A 15,065-nucleotide genomic window follows, 5' to 3' on the forward strand; every position below is an offset into this window, starting at 1 on the left:
TGGACATTGTAATAGAAAGTGATATTCATCATCAAGTAAGTTCATTTAAATCACAACATATACAATAGGTTAATTTGTAAAATAAAATTATAACAAAAATTATCAATTGAATGTTTGTACAGTATACCATGTGTTGTATTACAGTAAATACATTGTTAATAACCTCTTGTCTATATGCCTCATTAATTCTATTCTGAATAATTTGAAATGTGTACTGTAACAGTCAGCGTTATTTGGATACCATATTCCTTCACAAATCGTGTTTGAATATGTACGATAACATACATGTATCACGTACATGTAATTACCCAAATAACGACAGAAACATATTTGCAGAATAATAGTAATATGACATTAAGAATAAAGAAAAAATAATAATGAATTATAAATTAATCGCCCAAGACTGTTTTTCAATAATTTTACACATTTTGTGGTCAAACATTTATTTGACTTAAATTTCATAAATGTTCACGTTTTTTACATCGAATGTCTCATATAATTTGTTCAAATATTTGAAGACCTCTTCCTAAAATTACCGTCAATGCATGTAAACCGTATGGTGAACTTTATATCCATTATCTGGATACAGGAATTAAGAAAGACTTTTACGAAAGACTAGTGATCTTCCGAAGGACCAAGGTGAGCTTATGGGATATACCGCAGCGTCCAGCGTCCGTCGTCCGTCAACAATCGACTTCTTCTCCATAACCGCTGGTCTGATTTCAACAAAATTTGACTGGTAGCATCCTTAGGGGCTACTAACTGAAAATTGTACAAATGATGGGGCTGACCCCCCGGGGGCCTGAGGGGCGGGGTCAAATGGGGTCAATTTGGCTATTTCCATATAAACGACTTCTTCTCTGAAACCAAGCAAGAGATAGCACTCATAATGCAATGGTAGTATCATTATAGGGTGGGGATTCAAAATTGTACAAATGATGGGGCTGACCCCCGGGGGGCCTGAGGGGTGGGGTCAAAAGGGGTCAATTTGGCTATTTCCATATAAACGACTTCTTCTCTGAAACCATGCATTGGATAGCACCCATAATGCAATGGTAGCATCCTTATAGGGTGGGGATTCAAAATTGTACAAATGATGGGGCTGACCTCCCGGGGGCCTGAGGGGCGGGGTCAAAAGGGGCCAATTTGGCTATTTCCATATAAACGTTATCTTCTCTGAAACTAAGCATGGTATAGCACCCATAATGCAATGGTAGCATTCTTATAGGGTGGGGATTCCAAATTGTGCAAATGATAGGGCTGACCCCCCGGGGCCTGAGGGGCGGGGTCAAAAATGGTCAATTTCCATATAAATGACTTTTTCTCTGCAACTTAACATGGGATTACACTCATAATGCAATGGTTACATCCTTATAGGGTTTGGATTCAAAAGTTTGCAAATGATGAGGCTGACCCCCACGGGGGCCTGAAGGGTGGGGTCAAAAGGGGTCAATTTAGCTATTTTTATATAAACGACTTCTTCTCTGCAACTAAGCATGGAAGAGCACTCATAATGCAATGGTAGCATCCTTATAGGGTTGGGATTTGAAATTGTACAAATGATAGGGCTGACCCCCCGGGCCTTAGACGGCAATAGATGCGGGGTCAAAAAGGCCAATTAGGCTAATATTTTCATATAAATTACTTTGTCTCTGAACCAATGTATTGGATAGCATATTTGTATGGTATCAATAGCATCATTGTATGGTTGTGATTCAAAATTAAACTTTGGGAGTCAATTTTGCTTATTTTTCTTATTGTCAGAGTCTTGGGATAATTACAAAAAAAACAACAGGTGAGCGATACAGGCCCTCTGGTATTGTTCTTGTAGTCACTATTACAAAACATACACTATTATATAGATATGGTTATACAAGTGTATGCATATATGAATGTATAAATACAGAACATGTAATCAAACAATTTCAATATATGGCAAAATAATTTAAAAGAAATAAGCAAAAATTAAAATATAAATATATATATATCATTAATTCAAAAGAAATTTCAAGCGTTGTCTCTTCATTAAATAATACATTTACTTATCTATGATGATTCACTATTCAGGAAAATAGGAAGATAATAAATGATAATGGCTCATGTATTCTAATTATAAAAAAGACATTTGATTTCATATAAATTTTTCTGTTTCTATTGCGCAGTGTTTTCAGTACTTTGATTTAGTATTATATAGTCTAACCTGGCGAAAAATCTAACTTTATTAAATGTATTTTGTTAGTTTATTTATTCAAGCAATCCTAATTCCTTTAGTGTGATCTTGCTTCAAGCACTAAGTGGAGTTGCTCAGAGCTTTTACATGTAGACCTTGATTGACCTGGACTAATTAAAGTTATTGTCAGTCTATTCCTTTCTAATTCAATTAAAACATTGCAAATTAAAAATAGCCAATAATGAATAATGCAATTTAACAACAGGCAATATGTGTATTACACAACAATTTTTTTTATTACACATATGGATATCTGTATATCTATAGAGCCAAAATCTTGAGATTTGACACTGACTTTTGACCCAAGTAACTTTTGATCTAGTCCCAGTCTTGTTTGCTATTTATTTTCTGTATTTGAACATTTCTAAAATTTACACTTCATAATTAACACCTTCCTGTTCGGGTGTTTTTGATGTACTAAATAAGTGAGATTAACACTTTTTTGTATATCTTATTTTCCAAACGTTGGCTGCATAGAACCATAAAGTGTTATACATCAATGATTAGTATATCACCTGAATTTCATTTTTCTAAATATAGTTTTCACCTTTGACCTTTATGGTAGTAGTAAAGGTCAAAGGTCAAAGATCACCAAAATCACCATTTTATTGAAAACAACTTCACCATTTTGCTTTCCTGGATTATTTAACGGGCAGAACAACAACACAAACTGTAAATTTGAAGATTCAATATAAACTACATATAATTCTGAAGATAATCCTATGAGATAGCCCATTAATTACGATCAACAAAATTTTGGCAAAGAGATTATCTGTGTGAACTTTGAAGAAAATAGCAGCTAAAATAGCAATATTGGCAGCAAAATCATGTATTGATTAAGTTAGTAGTTACACGTAACATAGAAAAACATTGAATTGATTAAGATATGAGTTACCTACGGTAATTGAAAAATCAAAGTAGTGTACAAATGAAAATACATGTATATAATAATATTAATATTATTATATATATGTACATCGGCGAGACACAAGGGAGGTAATTCATATTCTTGCACACTACTCATTGTTTTGGAGGAAACGCTTGCATTTACTCCCAATTCGTCATGAACTTGCAACATGATAGATGGTGTAAAATCTTTGTTTTCATTCATATTACAAAGATGACATGTTTATTTTTACAAATCGATATAAAATTTATACAGTATGTACATGTATATATTAAAACGGGAGATTACTTTTGGTATTAATTGAGAAGCAGAAACAGTAAAAGTTTTGTTGTAAGAACATTTTAATCCCGTGGGAATGTTGGAGATCTATGGGTACGATCAATTGTTATGTATATATTTGCATGAGTATACACTTCAACATATATCACAAATCATCATTGTCATAGCATTGCTTAATAGTTTGTAAAGCTTAACTCATACATGCTACTAGAGTGGATCCAGGAATGACGGTATTTACTTGTTTTTTTTAGCCCACCATCTGATAATATTGATATCGCCTTTCGTCCGTGGTCCGCCCGTCCTTCCTTCCTTCCGTCCGTCCGTCCGTCAGTTAACAATTCTTGTTACCGCTATTTCTCAGAAAGATCTAAGGATCTTCTTTTCAAATTTCATATGTAGGTTCCCCTAGGGCCCTAGCTGTGCATATTGCATTTTGGGACCGAACAGTCAACAAGATGGCCGACCAGCTGCCATCTTGGATTTTGATAGTTACAGTTCGAAAAGCAGCGCAAAGATTCCTCTGCCATATGTCAGACATAGACTATTCTTTTGTAGGCGGCAAGAACCCTCTAGGATCTCTTGTTTCTTTGTGGGAAAGGAAGACATGTGATTAAACAGTATCGACATTCTGATAACCAGTACCTACATATGTATATCGTTAGTTGACATCTTTGTGACCGACAGGTTTCTTATTATTGTGGTAAGAGCGACATAATGCACAACCAAAACGATTTCAAACCCGGGACAATCCGAACTCTTGCCAGATGCTCTACCAATTGTGAGCTGCTTGGTTATCGGCTATAAATCGATCCAGAACCGGTACATAAGTATTATCCCCTTCCTTTTCACTCATTGCCCCCAAAGATTCAACACACAAACTGTTTTTTTTAGCACGATGGCTCCATCATAGCTTATAGCATACCCCCTAGTTTTGAAAATCACCTTGTGAACAGGATATCTCAAGTTATACACCATTAACAGCAATGAAATTTGGCACAGACATGTAGTTATAGATAAGGACGGAACTGATAAAACTTGGCGACAAACAGACATAAACTGTATTTTTGAGGAATTAAAATATATTTCATTCCTTCTTTGTCTATAGTAATATTAAAATGAGAAACACAATGCATTATGGGAAATGATATGGCCGACGGTACCACTTTATACAAAAGAAATATAGTTTAAGAAAAGATTAAGGCAATTAAGAAATATTCATTATTTTTCTATTCTTAAATATGTTACTCAAAGTGTCATGACATCATAATTACCTGTGTTGGATAATCTATATTCCCTGGACAGTGTCACAAGTCAGGTGCCCTAGTTTCATCTAGATGCTGTTTATAGGCCTATATGTGTGTGTAAATGTGTTACATATACACTTTACTGTTAAAGGGAAAAACAATGGTTGAGAGTTAATTAATGTATTTTGTTATGAAGGCCCTGGGAAAGGCTCGACTGTAGCTGCCAATGTCAATTTGTTGACCCGTAGTACACATTCCATTGTGCCGAGACCCAGCCAATACAACTTGTGCATTGTTATCTTAATTGTGAAATTTATATTGTGTTGAAGAAAATGAGATAAAAGATAAATTTCAACGTATTGAAGCAAATTCAGTTTACCTCTTATAACCAGGACAGCCAAACATCTTTGATTTTTTTTGTCACCTATAATGAATTAAGCCCTCCTCCAACAGGTATCTTTTAAAAGTCTAGTCAACTTAACACTTTGATTATACATAGTTGTACATGTGTGATACCGATAAGCAATCATACAGGAAAAATTTTCCCCAATTATTTTTTATCATATAACAATATTCTGATAAATTTGAATAAAAAGCATTGTTAAATTTTGAATTTTATTAAATTTTCTAATATTAAAGTTAAGTTGATGCTATTTGAATTGGTCCCAGCAATATTCTTACTAAGAAGATGCTGCTTCTGCATACGCTCACACTAAAATCCTGCTCAGAAAAAAACCTGTTCTGCACAAATCAATTTTTTTTATAAAACTGTTGATCTATATACTGTATAATTTAACATTTGATGAATGACATCTGTATTGAAAGAATTCTATGATTGTTTTAATACCAACATTGGTAACAATTAAATATCAGTGGTCATTTGAATTGTCCTAATTAATTATTAGTTTAAACAGTGCATATGAGTGATAATCAAGAATATTAGTCAAAACCAATCATTGAACATTAATTAACTGGACCATCATGCTATGAGGCCATTTGTTTTATAATCGCCTTATTAGATTCCGCGATACTCCAAACACTATCCTGATGCTCTACCAATTCAATTGAGCTAAATATATATATATTTATTTCAAATAGATGAGCCGAAGCTCAAGATAATAGAAAGCGGGGGGAAAAAAAATTACTGTTAAAGTTGTATTGCTGCTAATTTCACTGTAACGATATGTAACTTAAACATTTGATATTTAAACATTGACATGTAACTTAATGATTTAGCTCCCCAAAAGCATATGTCGGCCTATAAGAGAGCCGAAATCTAGGAATCATATATACCTGGTTTTGAATAAAGCGCCTTCAATCACCGCCATGTTAAGTGACTTCGGGATTTGTCGGATTCCTAATCGTATCACGTGACTGACGTTCGACACGACCTGCACGTGGTGAGCCAGGTAACTAGCGTAAGCACATATGTGTTTGTTTACGTTTTCCTTCTGGCCTATATGAGCAAATCATGCTAGTATATGTCCACAGATTGAGTATTTGAAACATCCAGTTTACACATTACCGTAAAATGTTGTATGTATCAAATATTGTAATGTGCGAGCATTATTTTCTTTGTAGATAGAGTCTGATGAGGTCGACCACATATTTTGTTTATGAAAAATTGTTGATATTTTCTCTTGGTTTCACAACTCTCGTTTCACTTCGAGATTGTCGCGACGATGTTCGGAAGAGTTCGGAATGATTCGGCATCTTTCGAGCCTTTTTTTCACATGTACACGTTAAAAAGATTTTTTACTTTTATAATTAAAGATACTTCCAGTGCTGCAACTTTATAAAAAGTGGTAAAATTAGAAAGTTTAAACCTCAGACAGACGGAGAAAAATATGTATAACACTTAAACAGTTTTCACTATGACAAAAAGAGCGAAAGTTATAGACCATACAACTTTAAGTAGAAAATAGCCACTGCCCTATGGCCAGTTCCTTAGAGCTGTGTAACATTTTAATGCAAACAAATTAAGAGAGCATTATAAGGTATATGCATATGTACAATGTATATACACATAATTATAACGCACCGGTCGTCACTCACAAAAAAGGCTATTTGAATTTACCGACCAAAACGTGTATTACAAATAGTTTGTATGTCAATATATTACGAATAGCTCTATATTCATCCTATCCTAAGTCTATTTTAAAATGGATCCAGAGCACCTGTTAATTTGTGCATGAGATCTACATGTACATGTACACGTACGTACAATAGAACTATGCCTATCACGACATACGTACACTGTACATGTATTACCTACGTGTGCTGTACCTGCTAGTAGTCCCGCTATTTCAAACATTTTGAAGTAAACAAGTTGAAATCTATCTGTTTTATAAAATGTTTGATGATTGAACTGGTTTCAATGACGTCTAAACCTAACATTAGGTGCTAATGCTTCAAAAATTGAGGAGAGTATATTATGCATCGTTTCTTTGGACGCTCAAGGGACAATACTCTAGATTGATTTTCTATACATGTACATTTGAAGTACTTTCACAGATGCTTTAGCTTAAGGATTTTTTTCAGTGGTAATAATTATTTATGATTCCATCAAAAGGGAGTTTCCGAGGCCGCAGCGTCCGAGGTCAGAATCACCGTAATCTCGCATTTAGCATTCCATAATATGAAGGCGATGCTATTTTCAGATCTCGCACTAGCAAATTACATAGAGTATTTTGAGTAGTTTCGTTAAATATTATATCTGTAATCTTCTGCAGCGTTAAATATATTTCGATTTAATTTAGATAAACAACCACCCAATGTGCTTCTGGATCATGGTGTTATGATAAACGTAAATGAAAGGTAACGTCATAATGTTACACATTTGTAAATAACTTCGCGATTTTTCGTTTGAGTAGGGTAAAGTAAAATCGCGATAATTTCGTTTCAAGAAAACCAATTTTTAAATCTAAAGCTGATTTGTAAAGGATTTTATCTGTAGCATTAACACACTGTATTTTCATGAAGTTATAATATAAACTGATATATATTTTCCAGCTCTGAATACACTAAAACACTAATTTTTAACGAAAAACGTCGCATGTGTTTTTTATTTGAGAAAATTTTCAATAAAATAACAAAATAAAGATATATGAATAACAAATTGTTCTTGCTTGCTATCTAAGCTTTTCAGTGATATATGTCATAACAACACTGCAATATTTTATATTCACTTTCTGAACGGTTTATTCACGAATAATGTTGGCAAATTTAACGGCATTTTCAGCACTTTTTAACGGACGTTTTTTCGATGGAAACCTACAGGGAAATAATCCATTCTAGCAAACCAACTTGTGAAATTTATATGAGCATAAAATAGAGAAATCACTGATTCCGTTGATATAAATATTTTGTTTCTACGAGGAATATAAAGGTCAATCTGACGCCTTCGAACTTGGTCGATGACTTTATTAAAGTCATATCGGTACAAATGTATTGATGCGAACAGGATGGTGTTAAACAACTCAGACAAATGACATATATTATTTTAATTGGTTTATTGTTCATAAATTATTCAAAAGTTAAACATACTAGGTATGTAAACATGCAATAATCATTATTATTCCTTTTTTCATTTGTGTGAAGAAGAAATAAATTATTTAAAAATATAAATCATCGTGTATACATAAATACACAAATAGATATCGGAAAAGATATCAAACTCCTGACGCTGTAACAGTAGCTACATGTATATCGTACATAACACTGAAGAATGCGATCATCTTTTAGGGAAACGCGTATTATACGACTCTACATATGCTTCTGTTGTAATTCATGATTAAATCTGTTATATGTTCCCCAATTTATCAACACTTTTCCTGATTTCTAATCTCTATTTTTATTTGATATGGTACCAATTCCAAAAAGCAACCAAACACTTATATAATATAACTGTTACCCCTTCGGGGCCCCACTCACCTTATAGAGACGAATAAAAGTCAGTTTATGTGGTTTTGGTAGATCATTCACAAATCATAGTTGTTGTCATAGCTCGAATTCGTTTTCATATAATATTCTCAGCAATTCACAACATCTTTTAGTTTAAATAATCTCCTTATTCACTTCGAATCAGCAGTTGATTCTAAGCCGGCGAGCTTTCACTGCAAAGCTCACTCCATTGCGGTAAACAACTTTTATTTCCGGACATGCGCAAAGTAGCATTTCTAAGCTTTGTAGGCAGTAACTTTTGACTTTCTGTCGGACCTCTCATAAGTCTGAAATAAAAATTTGTATATTTATACCTTTGGACCTCTTAACTTTCTAGACTTGTAATTTGGGGAAAGTATATAACTTTTAAGGGCTATTACACCATATATTGTCATTGATTGTTTTACGGACCCTAAAAGATACAGATTATGCGGCTTTAAGTATGTGCATGTACTTAGGCATATTATTCCTATGAAATAACAGTACTGATATATATAGCATGCATTACAATAGAATTTGCTATTCAATTTATGTGAAGTATTACTTTAATCTATTTTGAAACTGTTCATACCCTGTACATATTAATAAAGTGATGTTCTATTGTCAGATACCTATATGTAAACAATCGACCCTGGCCAAAAAACTACTGTATAGAGAATGCCCTGTATCCACCCCCCATAGCACAGGAGATTGACATCCATGTGATCGACCTGCTCAATATGAAGGAAGTGGGCACAATGCACAGATCTCACAAGGCCTACACACCCAACGATGAGTGCTTCTTTATCTTCCTAGATGTCTGCAAAGACTACGTGGCCAGGTAATATTCAGCTGGTCTTTGTCATGACTTTTACAGCTCGGCCTTTCACTGTTTTTTAATTCCTTTCACTATGACTGTGAGATTTTCAAGATAAAATGTATACATACCATATTCGCCATAATTAGAACCCAGGAAGCTTAAAATTTTAACAAAATGAGTGCTTATTAGGCTTCCAACCAAAATGTAAATTGTGGACAATGTCAGCCATATTTCAACTCTTTCTGTACTTATTACACATTAATCTGTAAACATTTGAGATGTATTATTATGTCATGATTAACATATAAAAAAGATACCCCCACATTCAGTCCTACAATAGTGCTACATAGCCGAAACACACCTATAAAGCTAAAGTAACCCCCACCAAGATACACCCACCAAGATACCCCCACCAAGTTACCCCCACCAAGATACTCCCAACAAGTTACCCCAACCAAGTTACCCCTACCAAGATACCCCCACCAGGATACCCCCACCAAGTTACCCCCACCAAGATACCCCCACCAAGTTACCCCAACCAGGTTAGCCCCACCACGTTACCCCAACCAGGTTAGCCCCACCAGGATACCCCCACCAAGTTACCCCCACCAGGTTACCCCCACTAAGTTACCCCCACCAAGTTACCCCCACCAAGGCACCCCGACAAAGATACCCCCACCAGGATACCCCAACCAAGTTACCCCTACCAATATACCACATATACCCCCACCAAGTTACCCCCACCAAGATACCCCAACCAAGTTACCCCCACCAAGATACCCCCACCAAGTTACCCCCACCAAGTTACCCCCACCAAGTTACCCCCACCAGGATACCCCCACCAAGTTACCCCACCAAGATACCCCCACTAAGTTACCTCCACCAAGATACCCCCACCAGGATACCCCCACCAAGTTACCCCCACCAAGATACCCCCACTAAGTTACCTCCACCAAGATACCCCCACCAAGATACCCAACCAAGTTACCCCCACCAAGTTACCCCCACCAAGATACCCCACCAGAATACCTCCACCAAGTTACCCCCATCAAGATACCCGCACCAGGATACCCCCACCAAGTTACCCCATCCAAGATACCCCCACCAAGTTACCCCAACCAGGTTAGCCCCACCAGGATACCCCCACCAAGTTACCCCCACCAGGTTACCCCCACCAAGTTACCCTCACCAAAGCACCCTGACAAAGATACCCCCACCAGGATACCCCAACCAAGTTACCCCCACCAAGTTACCCCCACCAAGTTACTCCCACCAAGTTACCCCTACCAATATACCCCCACCAAGTTACCCCCACCAGGTTACCCCCACCAAGATACCCCAACCAAGTTACCCCCACCAAGATACCCCCACCAAGTTACCCCCACCAGGATACCCCCACCAAGTTACCCCACCAAGATACCCCCACTAAGTTACCTCCACCAAGATACCCCCACCAAGATACCCCCACCAGGATACCCCCACCAAGTTACCCCCACCAAGATACCTCCACTAAGTTACCTCCACCAAGATACCCCCACCAAGATACCCAACCAAGTTACCCCCACCAGGATACCCCCACCAAGTTACCCCCACCAAGATACCCCACCAGAATACCTCCACCAAGTTACCCCCATCAAGATACCCGCACCAGGATACCCCCACCAAGTTACCCCATCCAAGATACCCCCACCAAGTTACCCCGATCAAGATACCCCCACCAGGATACCCCCACCAAGTTACCCCCACCAAGATACCCCCACCAAGTTACCCCCACCAAGTTCACCCCACAAAGATACCCCACCAAGATACAGGATACCCCCACCAAGTTACCCCCACCAAGATACCCCCACCAATTTACCCCCATTTGATCTCATTATAGTGCAACCTTACTGAATCATACTGACACTCAGCACTTTCTTTGGAGTTTTGAGTTTGAGTAAATAAGGTTAACTTTGAAGTTTGTTAGTTAGAGTTTTCAAGTCCCCTAAATGTGGGTGAGCAGGTGCCACTTATCTTTCACCTATAGCTAGCCGCGTTTTGATTTCCACTATGAACATGAATTAAGGTCAGATGTCACATGTTCGATCATATCAGTTTTCTACAGTCACACAGTTTCCTTCCACCCTCAAATATCTGGGTCATCACATCTGGGCCATCAAAAGTAATTTGTACAAGTATACAACTTGTTTCGTAATCAATGTAACATAATAGGTACACTAAGTGGTTAAAAAAAGTAAACAAAATATAATTTTTTACTAATAATAATCCATATCTTTTTCAAAAGTCTACAATGTAACCCAAGCTTGTTAACTTCTCATTTTAAAAGTTCATTCTACTCTACATAAAACATTTACTTGAATTATCTCTTACTGATGCTCTGACAAAAATTTCTGATAAGGCCTTCGACCTTGACTTTAATCTTTAATATGGCTATGGCTATGCTGATATATCCCTATTATATATACCGTATTTGTCGTAATTGGCGCCCAGAGCACCTAAATAATTGTAACAAAGTGGGGAGGAGGGGGGGGGGGACCAAAATTACAAAAATGTAAGTTGTGGATAAAAAAAAAAGAAACCATATTTTTTGGTCAGGATGACCTATAGTCATGCATGCTTTGTCTGCTTTCAGTAAACTGTTCGAATTTTTTAACTACTGGTGGGATTTGGCTGAAACTTGCATGAATTGATCCTGACATGGTTTCAACATAGTGCTGTTATTTTTCGGGTCAATACTAAATCCAAGATGGCCGCCACAGCAACCATCTTGAAAATACATTTTAAACTTAAATGATCCTGATATGGTCCTGACCCTGTGACGTTTTTTTTTGAGTCAATCCAAATTACAAGATGGCTGCCACAACCGCCATCTTGAAAACACATTTTGAACTTCTTCTCAAGTTCTATCAGTGGGGTTTGGCTGGAACTTGTCTGAAATGATTATTACATTATCTTGACAATGTTGTTACGTCTCTGGCACTGATCCCAATTTAAAGATGACTACTATAACACCATATCTAATTAATTTCCTATAAGGCTATTGCCTAGGTAGTCAGATGACCGTTAAGGCCCTTGGGCCCCTTATAAATATTTTGGTACCTATGACACATTAATCTGTTACAGTAAACAGGCCTATGCCTTCTATCCTTCGAGACGCATGATTCATATGTAAAAGACTCGTAAGTTCATGTAATATGGGATACAATGCTGATGTTGTTAAACATTGTTAAATCCATGGGATCGTATTACAATTACAATGAATGACTTTTTTTTTCAGTGGTGCAGAGGATCGACATGGTTACATTTGGGATCGTCACTATGGCGTGTGTCTTGCTCGTTTTCCACATACGGATGTTGTGAACTCTGTAGCATTTAACCCACGTGATACCGAAACTCTCATCACAGTCAGTGACGACTGTTCAATCAAGGTGTGGAGGTCGCGGTCAAGAGAACACGAGGTCAAAGTGGACAATTTACCCAGTCTGTGTACTCAGTCCTAGCTCTTGTTCCAAACTTCTCCAAGTACCCAAATAATTATGTTCTTTGCAGTGGTATCGCGAGATATCAAATCAATTTGTTAAAAAAAATTGATTGATTATGATTTGTCTGAATTGAAAAACTTTAAATTAATGAAATACTTTTACATGTACGTGTATTGTACATGTATGTTTTTATTGAAGTTCTGTTTTCGGGATGTTTTGCATATGCCCGAGATATTTTTTTTTATTATCTTTGACAATTATCAGTTTCATTTTTTACAGATTACAAACTTTAAGTTATTTATGTTATGATGCAAGCAGAAAAGTGTTCATTCAATGTCCGATATAATGTGTATCTTAATTAAGCCTGTTAGATGTTTTGACTGAATGTATTAAAGCTTGTTGGGTGTAGAGTTCATCAAACATAATAGAAAACTATATTACTCATTTTGAATATAGTTTCTTGGTCAAAAGTCTTTCCTCACTCCAAATATTTGCATCATTTTACGATGTTCATCATTTCAAGAAAACATTATTTTTGTTCCTTGATTAAAACTTTGTGAAGCTATTTCCTTTTTTTGTTATAATAAAATATGTCGATTAAAAAATGTTTGTTTATAAAACACATTGTTTTTTTTTTTCAAAAAATATGTTAATGAAAATTTATGCAAATATTATGAGCTGTTAGACTAGAAAATTTTGTATAACTAGCCAAATTTGGTTAAATTCTATCTGTAAATAAGATAAGTTAAAATTAAAAAAGGGAAATGATGATGGTAGGCTATTTAATTACCTTTCGTCCATGGTCCCTGGTCCATGGTCCGTCCGTCCATTAACAATTCTCTCAGAAAGTGGTGATGGGATCTTTCTTAAATTGTATATGTAGGTTCCTCTTAGGACCCTAGTTGTGCATATTGCATTTTAAGACTGATCGGTCAACAAGATGGCACCGACTGGCCACACAATTTGTTACCCCTATTTCTCAGAAAGTACTGAAGGGATTTTTCTCAAATTTCATTTGTAGGTTCCTCTAGGGCCCTAGTTGTGCATATCACATTTATAGATGTCCCAACAAGATGACTCAACCAGCTGCCTTCTTGGATTTTGATTGTTATAAGTTTGAAAAGCAGAGTAAAAGATACCCTCTGTACATATGTCAGGACATAGAATCATTCTTTAGTGGGAGCCAAGATCCCTCTTGGATCTCTTGTTTGAAGATTAACTTGAATAGATCTATTATTTTATGAAGATAATTAAAAAAAACTACACATACTCTAAATAAATGTGTGAACTGTTTATGATGAGAGTACACTCAGATTTTTGTGATACTGGTATATCTGCATAACATAAAAACTCTGTTCAAATTAATCCTAACTCTGTTCAAATTAATCCTAACTCTGTTCAAATTAATCCTATATATAATTCAATTTACTTCATATATTATATATTCTTTTCAATATTTAAAATTCATTTTGGGACTCTTTTTATCTATGAAATCGTTAGGCCGTTATCTCAGCCAATCCGAAGCGATGTTACAAACAGCGACATCATTTTTCCTTTATGGGCTGATAAAGTAAATTTTTAAGCCAATAAAAATGTTTGTAACAAGTAAAATTTAATTAGTAATAAATGGGGGTGGAGCCATTAAATCTATGTGACTCTCCACATTTATCATATATTACGCAGGATATCTTGCACATGTTTGGTGTTGTAAGCTCATTTTAGGCCATCGGTATATATTTTCTGATGTAATTATCTTTTAAAGAAACCTCAATGTTTTCCTCCGGATAGGTATGTGGCTTTTTAATTTGTTTTTTGTGAATAATCGGCTATAAAAAAAGAATCCTTTACACATATTGGTTAATTACCCTGAGGATCTATAAGGATTTTCTTGACCTTCGTTACCTTGAACCATACATTTGCAAACAGAATAATGTGCTAACCTTTTTGTATAGTATGAAGTACTACTTTTTAAGCAGTGAAACTGATCATGAGATAAATCTATTCTAAATAAGGTGTGTTGATTTCAGAAATGCTAATTTATTTTGTCCTTTGCAAATGAAAAATAAAATCATGTTTGAAAATTGTATTTTTTTCCAGTTTTGATTTGAATTGTTCCTCAGGGTGATGTTTACTGTGTTTCAGCCTGCTGATATGCACTGCTACAATATACCCAAATATTCCG

The 15,065-nt window shown here is 35.8% G+C and overlaps 1 protein-coding gene across 1 annotated transcript in view; it reads left to right on the top strand.

Annotated features, from left to right (window-relative positions):
- Window positions 1-13,290, top strand: part of LOC138320364 (F-box/WD repeat-containing protein 5-like) — a 63,633-nt gene extending 50,343 nt beyond the window's left edge. Inside the window, exons 6-7 of the mRNA XM_069263287.1 lie at window positions 9,210-9,422; window positions 12,679-13,290. Of these exons, the coding sequence (XP_069119388.1) occupies window positions 9,210-9,422; window positions 12,679-12,901 (436 nt within the window). The 3' untranslated portion in view covers window positions 12,902-13,290. The remainder of the gene's footprint in view (window positions 1-9,209; window positions 9,423-12,678) is intronic.
- Window positions 13,291-15,065: the final 1,775 nt, after the last annotated feature.

This window comes from Argopecten irradians, chromosome 4 (genome assembly GCF_041381155.1).
Source record: "Argopecten irradians isolate NY chromosome 4, Ai_NY, whole genome shotgun sequence".
In the NCBI taxonomy this organism is placed as follows: domain Eukaryota; kingdom Metazoa; phylum Mollusca; class Bivalvia; order Pectinida; family Pectinidae; genus Argopecten; species Argopecten irradians.